The 21,084-nt window shown below is 43.8% G+C and overlaps 2 protein-coding genes across 4 annotated transcripts; one reads left to right on the forward strand and one right to left on the reverse strand.

Moving 5' to 3' along the window:
- Positions 1–11,425: 11,425 nt before the first annotated feature.
- On the forward strand, positions 11,426–14,084 carry LOC131601701 (heat stress transcription factor A-3). Of its 3 annotated transcripts, XM_058873567.1 has the most exons (4): positions 11,426–11,965; positions 12,701–12,848; positions 13,032–13,451; positions 13,554–14,084. In XM_058873567.1, the coding sequence occupies exons 1-4, from the start codon at positions 11,696–11,698 to the stop codon at positions 13,916–13,918; spliced, it is 1,203 nt and encodes a 400-aa protein (XP_058729550.1). In that variant the 5' UTR covers positions 11,426–11,695; the 3' UTR covers positions 13,919–14,084. The 3 variants fall into 3 exon arrangements, with proteins under 3 accessions (XP_058729550.1, XP_058729548.1, XP_058729549.1); XM_058873565.1 differs by having other exon boundaries at positions 11,428–11,965; positions 13,032–14,084; XM_058873566.1 differs by having other exon boundaries at positions 11,431–11,965; positions 13,035–14,084.
- Positions 14,085–16,222: 2,138 nt separating this feature from the next.
- LOC131601702 (ribosome production factor 2 homolog) lies at positions 16,223–18,846 on the reverse strand. Its single transcript, XM_058873568.1, has 6 exons — positions 18,689–18,846; positions 18,402–18,605; positions 17,216–17,461; positions 16,881–17,123; positions 16,718–16,783; positions 16,223–16,621 (listed from the first exon to the last, which is right to left on the reverse strand). Exons 1-6 carry the CDS (start codon positions 18,755–18,757, stop codon positions 16,505–16,507), a joined length of 945 nt encoding a protein of 314 aa, XP_058729551.1. The 5' UTR covers positions 18,758–18,846; the 3' UTR covers positions 16,223–16,504.
- Between the last annotated feature and the right edge of the window lie 2,238 nt (positions 18,847–21,084).

Raw genomic sequence — 21,084 nt, forward strand, 5'->3', positions numbered from 1 at the left:
AGGGCAGCAGCATACCGCTGACGGGCAAAGGGGACAGAGGCATGAGACCTCGCAACTCAACAGAAGACAGCAACTTCAGAATGTCGAACAGGCTCAAAACGGTGGGAACGAGCAGCCTCAACCCGAGAATGGACCCGAGTAGGCTCAGAACCTGAACGAAACTGACGCCAGAGACGGGCAGTTTTCTTCTTCGTTCACCCATACCTCCGAGAGGCGAAGAGTTCACCACGAAGACGACCAAGAACAAGACGACATCCCCGAGGAAGCCGACTCCACCACTGTCCTTTTGCTCAAAGAACTACAGAAGACCAACCGTCTCCTCCGGCTTCAAGGCTACCGCATTCACGAGCTAGAGAGGAAGCGACGATATCGTTCCCCCTCGCGGAGACACTACCGATCACGCTCCTACTCTTCCTCGCGCTCCTACTCTTCCTAGCGCTCACCACCGAGGAGGTATCGTCGGCGTTCCCCATCCTCTTTGCGCCCCCCGCCTAAGAGGTATCGTCGTTAGAGATCATATTCCCGATCTCCAGTACGAAAGAGCAGGAAGAATCAGAGACCTGAGACCACAGAGCCTGGGAGCCTCTCCCCTGAGCCAGATCCCCAAGGCCTCTCAAAAGCTGTGTTGAAAATCCGCGAGCGTTCCCCTCCCCAGGACAACCGCAAAAATCCGGGCAAAACATAAGTGAAATCCCGGCGAGGCAGACACTCGACCTCTCCGGGACCGAGTGACGAGGAGGACTTCCGTAGCCCCTTGTCCGAAAGCATCCGAAGAGCTCGTCTCCCACGAGGGATGGAAAAACCACCAACCTTGGACTTGTACGACGGAACAACCGACCCTGACGACCATATTCGAAGCATCGAAGCCGTCATGGATTATCACGTCGTCCGAGGCTCAATCAAATGCCGCATCTTTACGACCACACTCAAAAAAGGAGCAATGACATGGTACAAGAATCTTCCCCCCAACTCCATCCACTCCTGGACCGAGCTCAAAGAACTCTTTTTGAGCAATTTCACGGCCTCCCATCGGCAACCGAAGTCAGAGGCGAACCTCGAGGCTGTAGTCCAAGGAACCGACGAACCTCTCTGAGACTACCTCGACAGGTTCAACAAAGAGGCCGTCCAAGTACAGACAACCGACTATATGAAGAGATACCTCCTAGAGCGAGGACTCCTCCCCGGAAGCGACTTCAAGAAGGCTATAAAAATCGAGAAGGTGCACACCATGAACGCCCTCCTCCACAAAGCCCAAGCCTTCATCGCTTTCGAAGAAGGTGAAGCAGCGGCGATAAAAGCTTCAAGGAGCAATGATGCTGCCCGCAGCTCAAACCACGACAACCCGGGCTCGCACCGAGGGCATGAGAAAAGAAGGGACAACAGGCCCCACGGCGCCAAAGAACGCCGAGGACCAGCCGGTCGATTCAGCGACTATACTCCCCTGAATGCCTCACGCGAGAAAATCCTGGCCGAGTGCAAAAGCACCGAATTCAAGAACTCTAGCATCAGGCCCCCGAAGTCAAACCCCACCAGACCAGGGACCGATAAATCCAAGTACTGCAAGTATCATAAAAGCCACAGGCATCTGACCGACGAATGCATACATCTCAAAGATGCCATCGAGACTCTGATTAAAGAAGGTCGCCTTTCGAAATACACGAAGAAGGGAGAAACTTCCCGGAGAGAAGCCCAACGGATCTCTGACGAGGGTAACTCACCGGACAGTAGACCACTGCAAGTAGCTCTGTCCGTCACCCGACCAGAAGACTTCATTCCTTCAGTCGGAGTAACGACCGCCTTCAGCACATGGGAAGGGTTCCCGACCGCGATGGTCATATCCAATGGCGGGGACCCCGGTTCTCTCACCATCAGCTCAGTAAAGAGAAAGTTTGATGAACTGATCAACGCCAACTCGGATCTCGGCCCTACCATACAAAAATTCAAAGGGAAGTCGGATCCGATCACCTTCTATTTGGAGGAACTTCCTGGAGGAGCTCCGAACGCCACAATTCCCCTGCTCCTCCGAGCGAGGATGGCGAACTTCGACGTCCGACGGATCCTGGTCGACGAGGGGAGCTCGGTCGACATCATGTATTCCCACCTCTTCCAGACCCTTCAGCTGGATGACTCACATCTCACTCCTTACGTGGACTCCGACCTCCAGGGCTTCAACGGAGCGAGCACTAAACCTTGGGGTTACGTCAAACTGATTGTCACTTTCGGGGAAGGAGAAGCTTCCAGACAAGTCAAGACGAGATTCTTGGTGATCGACTGCAAGACCCTCTACAACTGCATCATCGGACACCCCACTCTTGATGAACTCACTGCCGTCCCCTCAACCATGCATTTGAAAATGAAGTTCTACACGAAAAGAGGACGAGTAGCCACCATCAACGCCGACATCGAAGCCGCCAGAAGGATCTTTGATGCTTCGGTGAAAGGGTTGCAATTAATAGCCCCTCCACCCAGCTCCAACAAGAAACCAAGGGCCGAAGACAAGCATCCTCGAGAAGATCAGCATCAACCGACCAACGTCAGCTCAGTCGATCTCGACGCCCGCTTCACAGAAGAAGAACTAAATAATGGCGAAGAGACGCGACCAAAGACAGCTCACCCCGTCCGACCTATCCCAGACGGGGACTTCGAGCTCGTCCCGCTGGGCAACAACCCTGACAAAGCGGTGAAGATTGGCAAGGATATCCCGGACCTACCGAGGAAGCAGCTCATGGCCTGCCTCCGAGCCAACGCCGACCTGTTCGCGTGGAGCGCAGCTGAAATGCCCGGACTCGACCCTGAGGTCGCCTGCCACCATCTCTCCATTGATCCAGCCGCAAAGGCAGTAGTTCAACGTAGGCGTTGGCAGTCTCCCGAGAAAGCGGAGGCTGCCGAGAAAGCTGTAAAAGACCTCTTAGAAGCGAATTTTATTTCCGAGGCCAAGTATTCAACTTGGCTCTCAAACGTTGTACTAGTCAAAAAATCTAATGGAAAATGGAGAATGTGTGTTGATTATACTGATGTTAACCAGGCATGTCCCAAAGATGCTTATCCATTGCCTAACATTGATAGGCTGGTCGACAACTCGGCCGACTATAAATTACTGTCTTTTATGGATGCTTATTCAGGTTATAATCAAATCCCCATGGCATGGTGCAACAAGCAATCCACGGCGTTCATGACCGAGTCGGGCAATTATTACTACAACGTAACGCCCTTCGGACTCAAAAACGCCGGAGCCACATACCAACGGATGATGAACAAGGTATTCCGAGGAGAGATCGGCGACACCCTCGAGGTATACATGGACGACATGATCGTCAAATCTCGGGAGGACTCCGACCACACCATGCATCTCGAGCGAGTGTTCGAGCAGGCCAGATCCTGCAAGATGCGCTTCAACCCAGAGAAATGCACCTTTGGTATCCACGTAGGCAAATTCCTCGGATTCTACTTAACCAAAAGAGGAATAGAAGCCAACCCAGATAAATGCCGAGCATTCTCGGAACTCCCCACTCCTAACAACAAAAAATCCATCCAAGTCCTAAACGGGATGCTCACGGCACTATCCCGTTTCGTCGCAAAACCCGCCCAGCACGCTCTCCCATTCTTCAAGTTACTGCGAAAGGAAGCGACCTTTGAGTGGTCCGAGGAATGCGAGCGAGCACTATCCCACCTTAAGAAAGTACTCTCAAAACCACCCGTTTTCTCCCGACCTGGAAACAACGAGACCTTATATCTCTACCTAGCTGTCTCAAACGAGGCGGTCAGTGCGGCCTTGATCCGAGAGACTGAAGACGGGCAAAAACCCGTATACTTCACCAGCAAAGCCCTGCAAGGACCCGAGGTGCGATACCAACAAATAGAGAAAGTCGCGCTGGCCCTGATAATAGCAGCCAGAAGGCTGAGGTACTATTTCCTCGCCCATACCATCGTCGTTCGTACAGATCAGCCGATCAAGCAACTCCTCAGCCGACCAGACATGGCCGAAAGAATGCTAAAGTGGTCCATCGAGCTATCCGAATTTGACGTACAATACGAGAGCAGGAAGGCACTGAAACCTCAGGCACTGGCAGATTTCATAGCCGAGATGACCTCAATCACTAACTCCCCGGCCCCCCTGAGAACAAGTGGACCATCTACGTAGATGGCGCCTCAAGTAGCTCGGGAAGCGGGGCCGGCATTATCCTAGAAAACGACGAAGGGCTCATTATCGAAGTGTCCTTAGTTTTATCTTTCACCACATCGAACAACCAGGCTGAATACGAAGCCTTCTTAGCGGGCTTGCGACTCGCCGAAAATGTGGGTGCACGGGAAGTCAAGATCTACACCGACTCCCAACTCGTCGCGTCCCAAATCAGCGGCGATTATCAAGCCAAAAACGACGTGCTCTTCGAGTACCTGACGCTTGTCAAAGATAAGATGAAAAAATTCACAAAGGCAGAAGTCGAGCATATTCCCCGAGAACACAACTCGCGAGCCGACGTCTTGTCCAAACTCGCGAGCACGAGAAACAAAGGCGGAAACAAGTCGGTGATCCAAGAAATCCTGTCAGGGCCAAGCATAAACAAGGACGCATAACCCCTACCAGTACTCGCCATAGGCGACGACCACTGCTGGATGACCCCGGTATACAACTTCGTCACGAAGGACGAACTTCCGACCGACGCGAAGGAAGCTTCGGCAATCATAAGACGAGCCTGCTCGTACACTATCGTCGAGAACAAATTATACCGGCGAGGTTTCTCCATTCCCCTCCTCAAATGCGTCGACGCCTCGCAAGCACTCGAGATACTACAAGAGCTTCACGAGGGGATCAGCGGCCAACACCTCGGCGGCCGATCACTGGCGAGAAAGGCCCTCAGGGCAGGGTATTACTGGCCGACCATGCAACAAGACGCCAAGGAGCACGTCCAGAAGTGCGATAAATGTCAGCGTCATGTCGACATGCACTTAGCTCCCCCAAACGAGCTTAAGTCTCTCTCATCACCCTGGCCCTTCTCAACCTGGGGAATGGGCCTCCTCGGACCATTCCCAGTCGGGTCATATCAAAACAAATATCTGGTGGTCGCAGTAGATTACTTCACTAAATGGATAGAAGCCGAAGCGCTCGCCAAAATCACGTCCCAAAACGTGCTCTGTTTTTATAAACGGAACATACTCGATCGGTTCGGAGTCCCACAGGCGATAATAACCGACAATGGCACCCAATTCACAGATAAGAAATTCCAAGAGTTTGTAGCCAAGCTCGGCATGAAGCAACACTTCACCTCGGTCGAACACCCCCAAACAAACGGGCAAGCCAGAGCAGCCAACTGGGTCATCCTCCGAGGATTAAAAAGGAGACTCGGCAAAGCTAAGAAAGTTTGGGTCGAGGAATTACACAGTGTGCTTTGGGCATATAGGACGACGCCCCATTCAAGCATAGGCGAAACCCCATTCAGGTTAACCTACGGCACCGAAGGCGTAATCCCCGTGGAAATCCGAGAACCTTCTCGACGGACCGAGTCGCCTCTCGAGGAAGAGCTCAACGATGAGGCTATGAGGGAAGAGCTCGATATGGTCGAAGAGATCCGAGCAGGATCTTCCCTCTGAGAAGCAAAATTAAAACAACAGATAGCTCTGCGCCATAACGCCAAAGTCATCAAACGCGAATTCTAAGTCGGCACCCTAGTGCTCCGCAGAAACATGAAAGACTCGCGCGAGGGCAAACTCGCCCCAAACTGGGAAGGCCCATACCGTGTTTACGATAAAACCGAGAATGACGCCTATTACCTCGAGAACCTTCTCGGTGAAGAACTTGCTCGACCCTGGAATGCTGAAAAACTCAGACGCTATTACAGTTAAACACAACCTAACACTCCCCGGCCGCTCGTCCCGAACACGAGAGGAAACCGGGCATGGACTCGCATCATGGTACGAACGCGAGCACTCCACGACAGCGACAGTCGGAGCTCCCTGTCAAAAGGGATAGAACCGGCTACACGGCGGATTCTACACCTAGACCCACTGTGGCAGTACCTGCACGGCAGAACCCCAGCTCGCGATGGGACCATTCACACCGCGAGCACTCGGCCCCGACCGCGGTCTCGTGCCCGCTCATGGCGCACACCTGCTCTGCGCACCCGGATCGTACACCACACACCCGGGCAGTCAACCTCGGCCGAGCACAGTCCAAAAGCAAATATTCCTAAGTGTTGGAATACCTCCTCGGAATAAATATAACCCAGACCCAAAACATGCAACAATAAAAATTCTAAAACACACACTGGGATGATCAAAGCATAAACGCGAAATATTAAAGCATTAGCTGCCGACCAAATTGGCCGGCGATATCCAAATATTACAACAAATTGATGAGCACGCATGCCCCAAAAATTATCCGGGCATAGCCCAACATACAAAAAATGGCGCGCAGGCCGACAAAGACAGGCATGCAGGCCCAAAGTAAAAAACTGACTATTCTTCACCGTCGGGAGATTCGGGCACCAACACCCCGTCCACGATCTTCGAAGAGAGCCCGATGTTGTCCTCCTTCAAACCAGGATTCAAAAGCTTCAACTGCCGAACTGCACAGTTGAACCCAGCTTCGGCCATCTCGGCAAGGCTCATCTTCAGCCCGTCAATCTTCTCGACAAACTCAGCTCTGGACTTCAGAGCAGCCACATCCGGGAACTCGTCAGCCGAGGGTGCCCATTCCAGTTGAAGATCAGCAAGCTTCTTTTTCTCCGCCGCAATCCCCTCGTCCTTCTGCTTCAGCACCCCATCAATCTTCTTCTTCAACTTCTCACGGTCGGACTTCAAGGTTTTCGCCTCGTCCTCGGCATGCTTCCTGGCCGACTCCGCCTTCTTCAGAGCCTCGGCAGAAACCGGGCCGCCCCTAGCCAACACTTGGGCCATCCCAAAAACCCTCATCACGACAGCACCATCACTCGCTAGCTGCTTGAGGAGGGCGGGGGATCCCATCTTCTCTACCCGACGGGCTTCATCCGGAGAGGTTGCCAGAGGAAACTTCTCAAAGTAACCCCCATCTTTGAAGCAAGGAGGCAGCACCAAAGCGTGGTCGGGTCCAAGGCTCGACGTCTCTTCACGAGCCCCCTCGGCAAGACGAAACCTTTTTGGAGTCCTTTCACCATCCAAGGTTACCCGGGACGAACCAGCCGAACCTGCGTTGTCACCGGCACCCGCCGCCCGGGCCTTTTTCTCCCGAAGCTTCCTCGCATCTTGAGCTAGCATCTTCAAGAGCTTGTCATCCTTCTCCGGCATAACATCTGAAAAAGGAAAGCAAACAGGTTAGCGAAAACACCAAACAGAAGAGACAAAAAAAAATAAATAGCCCAAATACGACCTAACAGCGCACGGGTCTCCTCGGGAGTCTGACAAGATAACAGGGCCTTAGTATTGATGGCCCGCGGCTCTACCTTCGACACACCATTCTCGTCCAAGATGGGATCCCCTTTCCTCGTCACCCACTGAGACATGGTGAAACCGTCTACATACTTGCAGAGAACCGAATACGACGTCGTATCTTGCTCGTCCAGCTCTCCGTCTTCCCAAGCATAATTTTTAGGGGGAGACGAGAAGTGGCCTTTCCACCAAAAGAACGGGAACGCTGTGCAGAACTCCTTCACTACCTGCCCGTCTTCATCCCTCTCCAAGTTGTCGGCCTCATCCCGCACCTCCACGACATCAGACAAAGCAGAATAAGCTGTCGGGTTGTGCGGACGTACGAGGAAATACCGATCTTTAAAACCCTTCACCGAGTCGGTATACATCCCGAAAAGTTTTCTGTTGGCATTTCTAAAGGAGACCCAGCTATAACGCCCGTCCGCCGTCTGTCTTTGGACACGGAAGCAGCGGCCGAACAAAGCAGTCGTGGCACCGATACCCAAGTAGTCGCAGACAATCTCAAATGCCCGCATAAAAGCGAAGGCGTTCGGGAGCAGTTGAGATGGGGCCAGGGCAAGAAACGCCAACAAAGAAGTCTGGAAGCCTGAGAAGGGCAGACGAAAACCAAGCTCCTTGAACACATATTCATACATAGCAAAACTGTCCCCGTCAAAACGAGAACATACGCGCTCGTCTCGAGACGGGCAGCCTACTTGGTAGTTCAACTCATCACCATCTCCCCGAACCTCGATCTCCCTACAAGCTCCGTTTAAGGATTCGGTGTATCGGGAAACAACCGACATAGGTTCGTCGGCCACCCAGTCTAGGTCGACCGTGCATTCATAACTAAAGAGCGGCATCGGAGAAACCCCTCCCTCGGCATCCGAACCGGGGGAATCCTCATGGTCCTCCTCGGCTGTGGCGGGCGTGTTTTGAATCTCAACAACTTCGACATCAGAGTTGCTCGCCGTTGTGTCCTTCGAGCCACTAGCCCACGAGCCAGATTCCGAACTGGACCCCGAACTAGCACTCGAATCAGATTCACCTGCATGCAGAAGGAAAAAATGAATTCGACGGTTCATCAAATCCACCCTTCCACCGCAACACAAGCGAAAGGGTAGAGCAGGAGCAGCGGGGCCCCCGGCTAAACCCCTCATCGAGGACAAACCCTTCTGTCAGCCGAGGACTCGCGCCATAACTTAGCAAAAAGGGACGTGATTACGGCAGTCGAACCTAAGAACTCACGAACACCTAACCGGAAACGTCGCCTAGTTCAGAAACTGACCCCCGGGCATCGCTTGAATAACCCGAGGAGAAAGTGACGACTGTGCATGGAGCACAGCCGACTAAGACGGCGAGAACAGCAAACGTGCGCAGTCGCAAGCTCTCGAAACCATACGAAAAAGACATAAAAACTTCGAAAAGATTTGCAAGCATACCTGAAGACATGGAAAATGATGGCTGGAATGAGCTTTTCGGCAAACGACGGTGATTTCTACGAACGATGGAACGATCAACTGCTTCCAGGGATCGCTTATCCGAAGCCGAGCACGCAAACAGAGAGGAAAAAGCGCCTAAATGAGAGGACTCACCCCTTTTTATAGGGAAAAAGCTCGGAAGGCGAAGCGTCGCGCCCCCTGACAAGCGCCGCCATCTAGACCCTAGGCAATCATTGCCTATGCCACGTCAGCGCGTGCTATACACGTGCGACTTTTCGTTTCAACCCACGAACCGCTCCATCCGAGCACAACCCTTCGACGGGGAGTCATCCCACCAAGGCCGAGCATGATCAACATGGCCGAGCATCATCAAAGTCGCAGCTTCTTGACCAGAAGACTCCAACTTGGGGGGCTCCTGTTCTGGACTAGGCCAAGATTAGGCCCAACGCAGCTTCGGCCCACTTAGCCTCAGAGGCCCAAAACCACTTTGCGCTCTCCAACTGGACTTGGGGTGCTCATCTCCGCCATCCTCGGCGTAACGCTCCTCGGGCCACCAAGCGCCCGGCAAGGAGGTCCACCGGTAACATCCTCTCCGAGCCGAGGACCCAGCTCCACGCGAGCATCGTCCTCGCCGAGGACCTTGCCCCTCGTAAGGCTCCTTCATATCCAACCCCCCGAATAATGTGGAGTCCACGTGGCCCCTAAAAGACCGCGTCTCCCTTAAACTTCGGAGCGGTTAACCAGGACAGAGGGCACTCATGCTCCTCCGATATTTCCGCTCAGGAAACCTGGCAGTCTCCTAGTTGGGCTTGGAAGTCGAACCCAATAGCGAGATCATGGCCCAGCGCTGGGGGCTATAAATACCCTCTTTCACTAGAGGGTCAGGTATTCACTTCTTTCTTACTCTTAGCTTGTACTTGCACTCCCTTGCTCGTTTCCTTACTTTGGCATCGGAGTACCTTGCAGGTACACCCCCTCCTCACTCCTCGAAGACCCAGTTCCGAGGAGCCAACGACGATTCTTCTGATCAGGTACGATCAATAACCTTTGTTAACAGCTCCTTCATATCTTTTGACCCTACAACTCTTCAAATTTTTGGCGTCGATGAAGCCAAAAGAGATCGACGAGAACGTGAAACGAAGTCTTAGACCCCGATACCATAAAAAGATCGGCGAGATCCTCGATATAACATCTTCAAAACCATGACCTCTGCGACAACAGATATCCTGGTAAATTAGCACGCCTAAAGATGGTCGGGGTGCAAAATACAAACGCATAGTCTAGGCCGACATAAGAGACCAACACCTACAGATGAATGTCAACCTCACCACTCATCAGCATGAAAGTATAGATTTGTAGAAGTCGTTCGTGGAACGAACAATTAGAATAACGACAAATGTATGCTTAATCGTTGTACCTGTTTAGGCGGATTGTGATCGACCATGCTAGATCCGACAGTATCCCCAATCATTCGACGGGATGATCATTATCGTTGCTAGCTCACCCAAAACGAGAAGCCTTTTCCAATGGTCGATCATTCCTATGTATTGATCATTAACCATTACACGACTCTATAAAAGAGGAAGGTAACATATGAAGGAGTCCCAATGACCATAAAACAACTTGAAAGATCATCTGCTTCAATCCTATGCGGGGAAACAACTTGAAATCTTTGAGCTTACTTTCATAAACAAGTTTTGTATTAATTAGTGGTTGCATCCATGTTGACGACAATGACACCATTCTCAACAATACTCCCATCTTCTTCCATTCTGAGCAAGTTTTCCATCACCATGGTCTAATGATTTTAGAATGCGTCACTAAAATGAATTTTAGACTATGTTTGGATTGATGGAATATAACGGAGCGGAACAGAATGGAACATAACGGAGCAGAATGAAGCGGAGCGGAACGGAATAAAAATCTCACTTCATTGTTTGATTATTTTATTTAAAAATTTTCATTCCATCACATACACCACAAATTGGATGGAACAACAAATGGAGAATTGGATGGAATGAGATGAAATGGATTCCATCATATTTCATTCCATCCATCATTTATAAATTCAAACGATAGAATCTCATTAATTACTATACCATTCCATTCTAGGCCACCAATCTAAATTCCAAATTAAAGAATAAACAAGCCAACCGAAAAAAAAAAATAGTTGCAACTAACTTTCTAGATAAAAAAACACTTTTTATTTTGGTTGTGAATTAGAACATATCCTAGATACTACTAATTTCATTCATTAATTCATGTTCATTAGTGAAGTTCATTATACAAGACCAATGTTCATATTAGTAGGGTAGCCGGTTTTACTTAGCCTCTAATTTATTTTGTATCATCCCTATTTTTCTAATAAAAAATATTTGATCCTATAATATTTCTTGATTAAGTAATGTAACTGATTTTACTTAACCTCTAAGTATTTGATTAGTCACTTTGACCACATACCACAAAAAGACAGCACAGATACGTCCCTATCATTGCCACTGTCACTCTCACTCAAATTTCAATCCAAAAAACCAACAATAAAATCCAACCAATCCCAACACATTACACAGTAACAGTATCTGTCTCACAAAAATATCTAAGCCCACCATCACACACGTGACAACGACAGAACCAATAAACAACGAAACAACGTATTGTCGGCGTTTCTCATATGATATTTCAATTTTCACTTTGCAACTTGCATCTTCTCACCATGGCCCCAGTTCTCTTCCACCGCCATCAAACTACTACTGTCACACTCACCACCTTCCACCGCCCTTTCACCCTTTTAATATTCATCACCACCACTCCACTTTCTTCACAACCCTCACCAGACAAATAAACCGTTTTTTTTCTGTTATTCAGAAGTTAACATGAATCCAAATGATGAGAAAAACTCTCCCAAGTTTGATGCATCAGTGCCTGTGCCTATGGAGTGTTTGCTGATGAACAACACTGTTCCTCCGTTTCTGTCAAAAACATTCGATTTAGTGGATGAACCTTGTTTGAATCCGATTATATCATGGAGTTCTAGTGGTTCTAGCTTCGTTGTGTGGGACCCTTTGGAGTTTGCTAGAATCATTTTGCCTAGACATTTCAAACACAACAATTTCTCCAGTTTTGTTCGTCAGCTTAATACTTATGTGGGTATTGTTTGTATTGTATTGTATTGCTTTGTCACTCACTCCTAAATGTAACTAACTATTTTTCTTTTTCTTCTTTTTTTCATTTGTAATTACTAATTACTATTTGTAACTAACTAACTAACTAACTATTTCCCTCTCCCTTTTGTGTTTGTTGATTCTTTTTTGTATATTTTGATTGAACAATTTTGATGTATCCAATGGAAATGTAAATGATTCTTTTGCTGAATGTATTGTATGTAAAATTTGCATATTTTGGTGTTGAGGTGCAATCTCTGGTGTCCTATAAGCACAGATTTGAGATATGTTTGTTTTCTTCTGATTAATTACATTGTGTAGTTTATAGCATTCAGAGAGTTCTACTGCTGGAATTAGCAACATTGGAGACATTGTTGCTCTCCCTTTCAAGGGATTTTCATCTTTCAAAAGGTAGTGTATTCTGTGTTTCAATGGTGTGTTTTGTTTTGAATGCTGATACATATATTAATGTTGTTTTTTGTTGTTTTGTATGTTGATACAGTTTATCATAAGCTTGTTTTTTTTGTTTTGTTTTGGATTCACAGATGTTGCATTCTCCAATAGAGCTATTTTGTATTGTATCTGCTGATAGCTAGTGGCTTAAGTTTTGGTGTAATAATAATAGTTAAAGTAAATATCTTGTTTTTTCTTAGTTTGCTATATGTTACTTGTATTTCTGCTTCATTCATTCAGAGATAACTTGGTGTTTGTGTTCAGGGATTCCGAAAGATCGACACTGACAAATGGGAGTTTTTCAATGAAGGTTTCCAAAAAGGGAAGAAGCATTTACTGAAGAACATTCAAAGGCGCCGGTCGTCTCAATCTCAACAAGTTGGTAACTATGTTGGATCTTCTTCTGATGCAGGTATTACTAATCAATTCAAGACTTTTGTCATTGTTTATATGTGGCAAATCCTACTTTGTCATGGTTTTTTAAGACCCTAAGACCTATTAAGACACAATTTAACCGTGTCAAGTTTTGGGCCATGTGCGGCCCTGACTATTGAATAGTGTCTAACGAACTAGTAAGTAACTATATCTTTAATAGCAGGGAAATTTGGAGCCGAGGTTGAGATAGAAAGATTGAAGAAGGAGAGGAGTGTCTTAATGCAAGAAATGGTTGATTTGCAGAAACAACAGCGAGCAACAGCTCATCAAGCAGGAAATGTGAATCAAAGGCTTCAATCTGCTGAACAAAGGCAGAAACAAATGGTTTCCTTCTTAGCCAAGTTATTTCAAAATCCGGACTTTTTAGCGCGGCTTAAGCAGAAGAAGGAACAAAAAGATATAGAATCTCCAAGAGTCAGAAGGAAGTTTGTTAAGCAACACCAAAATGAAGAAGAGAGTCTCAAAGATGGGAAGATAGTGAGGTACCAAGCAAATTGTGAAAGTAAAGAACTAAGTCCAGTTTCCATCGAACACTCTCCGCTCTATCTTTCACATGATTTAGCTAAAGAATTGAGTGCAGGTGAAGATGATTTTACTTCTCAAATTGAGAATATTTCTTTAGAAGAATATGCTGCAATGCATGATATTTTGTCACCTAATTCAGAAATCATTATTGGTGAAGGATCATCTAGCTTTGGACTTGATGAACAATTGTTCAAAGGGAAAAATGTTATTAGTCCAAATGAAGAAGCTATAACTGAGAATTTTGAAGTGTTTCAAGAGTTTCAACTTCTAGGGACAGAAAGTGTTATCAAGCAAGAAGACATGTGGGGTCCAAACATGAATGTTGGTTCAAGCTGTGGGAATGAGATGTGGGGAAATCCTTTGAATTATGGAGTACCTGAGTTTGGAGTTATTACAAGTGACATGTCAGAGACAGATGTGTGGGATATTGGTTTTGGAAGTTTAGGTATTGATAAGTGGCCAGTTGATGAATCTTCTTTTGATGAGATAGATAGTCAAGCTGGTAAGCCGAAAGATTATTAGACAAAAAATTGCAGTTTCAATGTGATTTTACACTGAAGCTGCTATGCATTTGTTGCGTATCAGCAGTTATAGTTACTAGGGGGGTCATATGATTGAATAACTTTGATTTATAAACAATATTCTTAAGCTTTCATTCTTTGTTTATTCAAATCTGTTATTCTTTTGATATGCTTTTCTTGTAAATTATAATCCTGTAAGTTAATTATTGGCAACTTCCATTCAAGTCACCTGATGGATGAAGCTTTTTGAAAAAAGAAATAATAGTATTCTCATGAACAACTTTGTAAAAAAGTGTTTTGACTAAAATTGTTCTGATCAGAAACTGTATCCATTTGTGAACATCATCATTTTCTTAATTCTTAATTCCTAATTATGATTTTTCCACCAATTTTCTGCATTAAAACATGGCCTTTGATCCACTTTGCAACTGAACCAACACCACGAGATTACCTTTTGAATGTCTTCATTTCCTCCTTTGAATATTATTTCATTTTTCATTTTCCACATGCTTCAAGTCGTGGCAAGCTAAAATAATCCTTTTGCCTCTTCTTGTTTAGTCTTTGAAAATGTTATTAAGCTGTATATAGTGACTTACACCTTTTTCAATTGATGTCCCTTTAACCTTCATCTACTTGAACATATTTTTCCAAACTTCCTTTGCGAATCTACATTGGAAAAATACATGAACACGCGCGATTCTGGGCAGCAGCAAAATGCGCATTTTACAATGTTGTTCTGTAATGTTACTCCCCGTCAAGTAACTATACTCACGTCTTATTAGGCATAGTTGAATTTTCCAACCCAGCATTCAGTTCTTCAATGGGGCCTTTGATTTTTACAACAGTTTCAGAGCCTTTGTCTTATTAGGCATAGTTGAATTTTCCAACCCAGCATTCAGTTCTTCAATGGGGCCTTTGATTTTTACAACAGTTTCAGAGCCTTTGTTTTGTCCTACGGTGATTCTCACTGTGAGCATATTCAATTAGTAATGAATATCTAGTTTTTACCGAATAGTCATATATTTTCTCCAGAATCTACTGTCATGAATTCGGTTGTATGTGAACATTTGATATAATCTCATGCAACAGATTTTCTTCCTTGTCCGGGTTCTTATACTTGAAGCAACATAAGTTAATTAAAATCATACATTGGGTAGTTTCCTTGTCCAGATTCCCTACATTAATAAATTCTCGCGCTCCACGTATTGATTTGAGATCAGTCAGTTTACATTATATATTTTACTATATCAACTTTCAATAATTTACATGATTAATAATTTGAGATCAGACTGTCAAAATTAGGGACCAACATAGATGCAATTTTCTGTTTGGTACATAAGCAGAAATATCGTTTATCACTATAACACTTGTTGAATTCTTTCATAGAAACATAAATATAACAAATATCAACGTTCCTGAGACATAAGTTATAGGTACATGCAAGTAAATTAGACTGGTTTCAGATCAAAGAAGAAAAATGGTTACCAAGCCGAGGCAAAAGCACTGCAAACAGGAAAAACAAAAAATGCAGAACTCTTCCAACCCAAGAGAATGACTAGCACAACAATCAACCAAATTCAATAGTAAGCAAAACAAAGGTGTAGGGACTGATCAAATAATAGCATCTACACAACGAGAAAACCTATGCAGAACGCAGTGAGAAAGATAATCAGAACCATTTCTGCAATAGCTCACAACCTGCACCATCTAAAGCTACTGTGAACTAAAACATAGAACAGCAGAAAATGACAAATGCTGATAACCCAATTCTCACTACCGCCTAACCCTCCTAGCACAAACAGCTACTACAATCTCAGCAGACACATTTCTAAAACAGCCTTAAAGGTTGGATAATTGCAGAACCAATGTCTGCATCAAACACAAAATGCTTAGGATGGAACAGTATCTATACAACCCTTTTTTTCCTTTTGTTTCTTAATTTTCTATTGAAGGAAAGTTGGAAGTGTTACCTTTTACCGTTGATTGCCCAATTATAGACCAGCATAAACAATTTTCTGTAATGTTATATGAACAGGAACTTTTTCATTTACATGTCACAATAAGTGAAATGTCAGTTCTTGAGACAAATTTTTAAAGGTGCATGTTGCAAGCAAAATTGAACAGATTTGAAATTATGTTCAACAATGTCTTAAAAACTAAAGCATTTCAAAGTGAACTACTTCAAGAAAATTTGCAATCAAGAAAAAACGATTGATATTTTGTTATTTGCACAAAAACATGTTTCAAATTCAATTGTGAATTTTGCAAACACAGCCAAATCTTCTAATATGGCTCATTCCAAATATTACAGAAAATCAACAGGAAATAGTCAGTGCAAGCTATAAAATGTTAGGATCTAACTCTGATCAGAAACTGTGTCCATCTGAACATACAAGTAATTTAACAAGACATCTCAATCTGGCAAAATTTTAAGAAAAATAATATGCTTACAAATAAATTGCAACCTCCCTCTATAGGTGAAATGAAGAACATTCATGTCACCTAAACAACATGCAATTTTAATATAATTTGATTCTATCGCAGATCACTTCGTAATCAAAAGACAACAAGTCTAATTTATAATATTCTAAGAATCTTCCTTCTTCTTTTTGGATGCATGTTCATCACTCCCACTTTTCCGCTTGGCTTCTCGGCGCTCCCTCTTCACTCCTTTAGACTTATTGGGCAAAGCCATTTCTCCAATCTAAACAATCACAAATTGTTATCATCATCACAATCAATACTCAGAGAGTGAACTAACTCAAGAAGTAGATGCAAAGAATAAAATAGTCACTCTTACCTTCTGATCTGGAATATAAACATTTCCAATCTTTCCATCCATCGGATCCTTTTTAACATTCTTCTCCTATGAGCAAAAGAGAAAGTACACAATTTAGACACGGAACTTTACTTTACAGTTTACATTAACTAAAAAATACAAAAGATTTATAAAATTAGTCAACCTTTTTCTTCGGCTTGTCCCTTGACGCTCTCATGGCTTCCTTCCTCACACTTTCATTAGGAGGACGAGTCCGGCGAATAACCATATCCATGGAGGGGCCAACTTCTACCAATTCCATTCTTGGGACAACTGAACCTGATTTCTTCAACCGCAATGCACAGTGTGTGAAAAACACCTTAGTTGGAGACAGAGCAGTACATATATACGCACGGTCCACTCCGGCAAGGTTTAAATTCTCCACAACCTGCATGAATCATGTCCATCACTTCTTTTAAGATATTCAACCTACCAACAAAAGAATGTGAAATGGAAAGAAAAGCAAAGACAAAGACGCACCTCTCCACGGAAAAGATCAACTAAAACTTCCTTCAAGTGTTTGAGGTTTACCATAGTCTCAAATCCTTCTCCAATGAAAACCATAAAAGGCTTTGTCCCTTCCTTTGGAGCTAATTTTTTATCGTAAGTAAATGACTCCATGCCATTAAAATTTTCAATCCCGACTTCCACTAGATCATAGACATGGTGATCATATGTTCTCCCGATAACAAGGTTATTAGGTCGCTTCTTTGAGTGAGATCCATACTGCAATATACACACACAGCATAAACCACTGTTAAGCATGAAATAAAGAACGCGGTTAATTTAAAGAGGAAAGGAGGGGTAGATCATAAACTGTTGTCACACATTTTTAATAATTGAAAAAAAGGGACCTTGCATAACATAACAACTTTCGAGCAATAGTAGCACAATCTAACTACAAATGAAACTACCCTTGATCTACCATAATAACTAAATATAATTATCTTCCAAATGCAACCCAATTTTTAACTTTGGTTAAAGAGATTGGCTCTGAAATGCGTATAAACATATGTTATTCACTTACAAATGAAAGAAGATAATTTAAAATAAAAGCTCAGCTTGGATAAACAACTTAATTAAATTGTAGTTATACAATTGCTTACATATATAACCCATTTCTTTACCAACAAGATAGAATGAAGTTCAAATATTTTCATACAAGCTATAAACCCTATTCATAATAAATCCAATTTTCACCTAGATTTGATGTTGGAAAATATTATGTCATTGAATACAAGAAGTGTTAGTTTAATCACATATGTTTATTTATTTACTTTAAAATATTTTATCCTCTTATCATTTTCATGTTAAATAATATATTATGGTCGAATAAAAACTTATTATCCTACATAATTTTTTAAATGTAGACATTTTAGTCCTATAATATTGAACCTACTAATATATTACAAACAGAGCTTATGAAAATAAACTGAAAAGAGTATATAGATATGTTAGAAGTTATTTGCTAAAGCTCTACTGAACCATTTCAGAAGTGCTTATGTTTATGTCAGTAAATAAATCACAAATAACACAATCCAAAAAGGCCCCAAATCAATTCTAACAACAACTTTAATGACTTAACAATATGGAGTTGAAAACAAACGAAACAAAATTCAGTAGAAAAATAAACGAAGACACTAACAACCATAAATTGAGAAATTACCAGAAAGATACTGCAATCTGTTTTGAGGGAGAAAAACTCCAAAGAGGTTTCACCACCAGCTTCAAAGGGATTAATATTCTCATTCTTACGGCTATACTTGACTGCACTTTCTTTCTTGAGGTGATAAATCTGAGTCAACACAGCGTTCAAAACGGCGCTGGTTTTTGTGCCATGAAGCACCAGCGTTTTCTTCCCAGATTCAATCTGTAATCAAACACACCAAACTCAAAAAACAAATCAATGGAAAAGAATCAAACGGATTCAAAAGAGAAAGTGGTGATGCTTACGAGTTTGGGAGCGCGTTTCTCGAGCTCCCTTTTGCCTCTTCTTGTCTTGGCGGTTTTGATTTCCAACATTGCAGCCAGGAGAGTGTGTGCGGTTTGTGTTGTTGTGTCGTGAAAGAGAAGAAGGCAGGACCCTTCTTGATTTGAGGTTTTAGGGTTTTACTTGTTAAATAAAAATGTTTTGTATTTGTTAGATAATGATATTGGGCTCTTCAAAATAAAGCCAATTGGGCTTCCTACATTTTATTTAATTGAAGAAAAAAAATAATGAATTAATTTAATTGGTTTGTTTTTTTTTTTTTAAGGAGAAACTCTTATTATATCCCTCGGATATCTCACACACCATCCGAGTTGTTTAAAATGTCCTCCTATTTTCGTAAATGTACCTCTGAAAGCACCCTTTTTTTGTTTAACGTGGTTTTGTTTCGTAGATGTACTTACGGAAGCTTCCGTATACGGAAGCATTTGATGTTATATACGCGTCAGACTTTTCCTCTCCCCCATTCTTCACTTTCTCATTTTCAAACTATCAAACTCTCTCAACCTCAAAAATCAAACTTCCACCGAAGTTGTTTTCTTCCTCTCGAGTTCGGCTGATAACGTCAACATCAACTACCAACACATTCCAACAAGTTCCAAACTCCATTTAATCGATAATTTTTCGACATTTTTGAGTTATTTTAGAGTTTCTGTAATAGAGATTGAATTCGATATTTAGGTTTAGAAATGATTGAGTAGTGTAAGAAATATGGTTTAGAGATAATGTAGGTAATGTTTCATGAGTAAAATGGACGATCAATCCATTAAAATTGGGAATTTTTAACCCTCTGCAACGGTGACCAGACGCCATTGTTGCGTTTTGGAGGTTTCAGAAACTTCCGTAGATGCATCTACGAAAGAATGGAACGTTGGGTCATTCTGTAGATGCACCTACGGAAGATACCCATTTTTTGAAATGTAAGGTACTTCCGTAGATACATCTACGGAAAGTTCTGATTTTTTTCTTTTTTTCTTGTATTAATTACCTAGTAACTAACTCGATGTTATTAAATCACAATGCAGATATTATGGTTAACCATCCATATCGCATTATACATGACAGGACTACACAGCATGCATTCGCGCGACATGAACGAATGCGTGTAGTATCACAGGTGACAGATGGAACTGTCGTTTTAGTTGATGTACTTGCTACACCCGTTTCAATTGTACCCTCTTAGTAGTAACAATCTTATGTCCTTCTACTTTTTCTCAAAGTTTATTATATATTTGTGATAGTATGTTTGACCCCCGTGTTTTTTTTAGGGTTGGATACAACAACACTTCTCTGACATTATTGGATGGGGAGAGGTGTCGAGTTACACTGAGGACATGCCGCGTGCCAGAGCCTTCACCCCCCTCAGAGGAAACCAGGTGCCGGATCCTTATAGGGATGGCAACGGGTCGGGTCGTGTGCGGGTTTTGCAATACCCAAACTCGCACCCGAAATCGGCACCCGAACCCGAACCAAACCCAAAGGGTGTTCGGGTGGCAAAATAACACTCACGCCCACACTCGTTGAGTTCGGGTTTTTTCATCCAAACCCGCAGCAAAATACATAAAATACAATTTTCCTACAAATTTCCACAATATATATATATATATATATATATATATATATATATATATATATATATATATATATATGTAAGCGAGTGTGATTTCGGGTGCGGGTTTCACACTACCCAAACCCGCACCCAAAATATCGGGTGGCATCCGAACCCAAACCCAGTCAACTCAGGTTTTCACCCGTTGACTCGGGTTCGGGTGGACCCCGCGGGTTTGGGTCTGCTTGTTATCCCTAGATCCTAACAAGCGCTGTCTTGACCGCATGGCTGCTGAGGATATCTAATACGACTGTTACGCTTATCACTGTGAGACGGTTCTGTTTGATGAGATCGTACTATATTCTGGATGGTTGGCTTCCAGTTCGACCATCATTGTTCGTTATCTTCTATATTTTGTTCATTATATATATATATATATATATATATATATATATAATAATATATATATATATAATATATATATATATATATATATATATATATATATATATATATATATATATATATATAAGCGGGTGTGATTTCGGGTGCGGGTTTCACACTACCTGCACCCGCACCCAAAATATCGGGTGGCACCCGAACCCGAACCCAAATCCAGTCAACTCGGGTTTTCACCTGTTGACTCGGGTTCGGGTGCGGGTGGGCCCCGCGGGTTTGAGTCTGTTTGCCATCCCTAGATCCTTAGAAGCGCTGTCTTGACCGCATGGCTGCTGAGGATATCTAATACGACTGTTACGTTGATCACCGTGAGACGGTTCTGTTTGATGAGATCGTACTATATTATGGATGGTT

This window comes from Vicia villosa, linkage group LG5 (assembly GCF_029867415.1).
Source record: "Vicia villosa cultivar HV-30 ecotype Madison, WI linkage group LG5, Vvil1.0, whole genome shotgun sequence".
NCBI lineage: Eukaryota > Viridiplantae > Streptophyta > Magnoliopsida > Fabales > Fabaceae > Vicia > Vicia villosa.

What these genes read in the sequence shown, in the direction of transcription:
- LOC131601701 (XM_058873565.1), top strand. Translation starts at nt 11,696, where the DNA reads ATGAATCCAAATGATGAGAAAAACTCTCCCAAGTTTGATGCATCAGTG. An exon ending in TTCGTCAGCTTAATACTTAT is followed by an intron (nt 11,966 to 12,700) that starts GTGGGTATTGTT and finishes GTTTGTGTTCAG; the next exon opens with GGATTCCGAAAGATCGACAC. An exon ending in TGGATCTTCTTCTGATGCAG is followed by an intron (nt 12,849 to 13,031) that starts GTATTACTAATC and finishes TATCTTTAATAG; the next exon opens with CAGGGAAATTTGGAGCCGAG.
- LOC131601702 (XM_058873568.1), bottom strand. Translation starts at nt 18,757, where the DNA reads ATGTTGGAAATCAAAACCGCCAAGACAAGAAGAGGCAAAAGGGAGCTC. An exon ending in GGGACAAGCCGAAGAAAAAG is followed by an intron (nt 16,784 to 16,880) that starts GTTGACTAATTT and finishes TTTTGCTCATAG; the next exon opens with GAGAAGAATGTTAAAAAGGA. An exon ending in TTTATATTCCAGATCAGAAG is followed by an intron (nt 16,622 to 16,717) that starts GTAAGAGTGACT and finishes GTGATTGTTTAG; the next exon opens with ATTGGAGAAATGGCTTTGCC.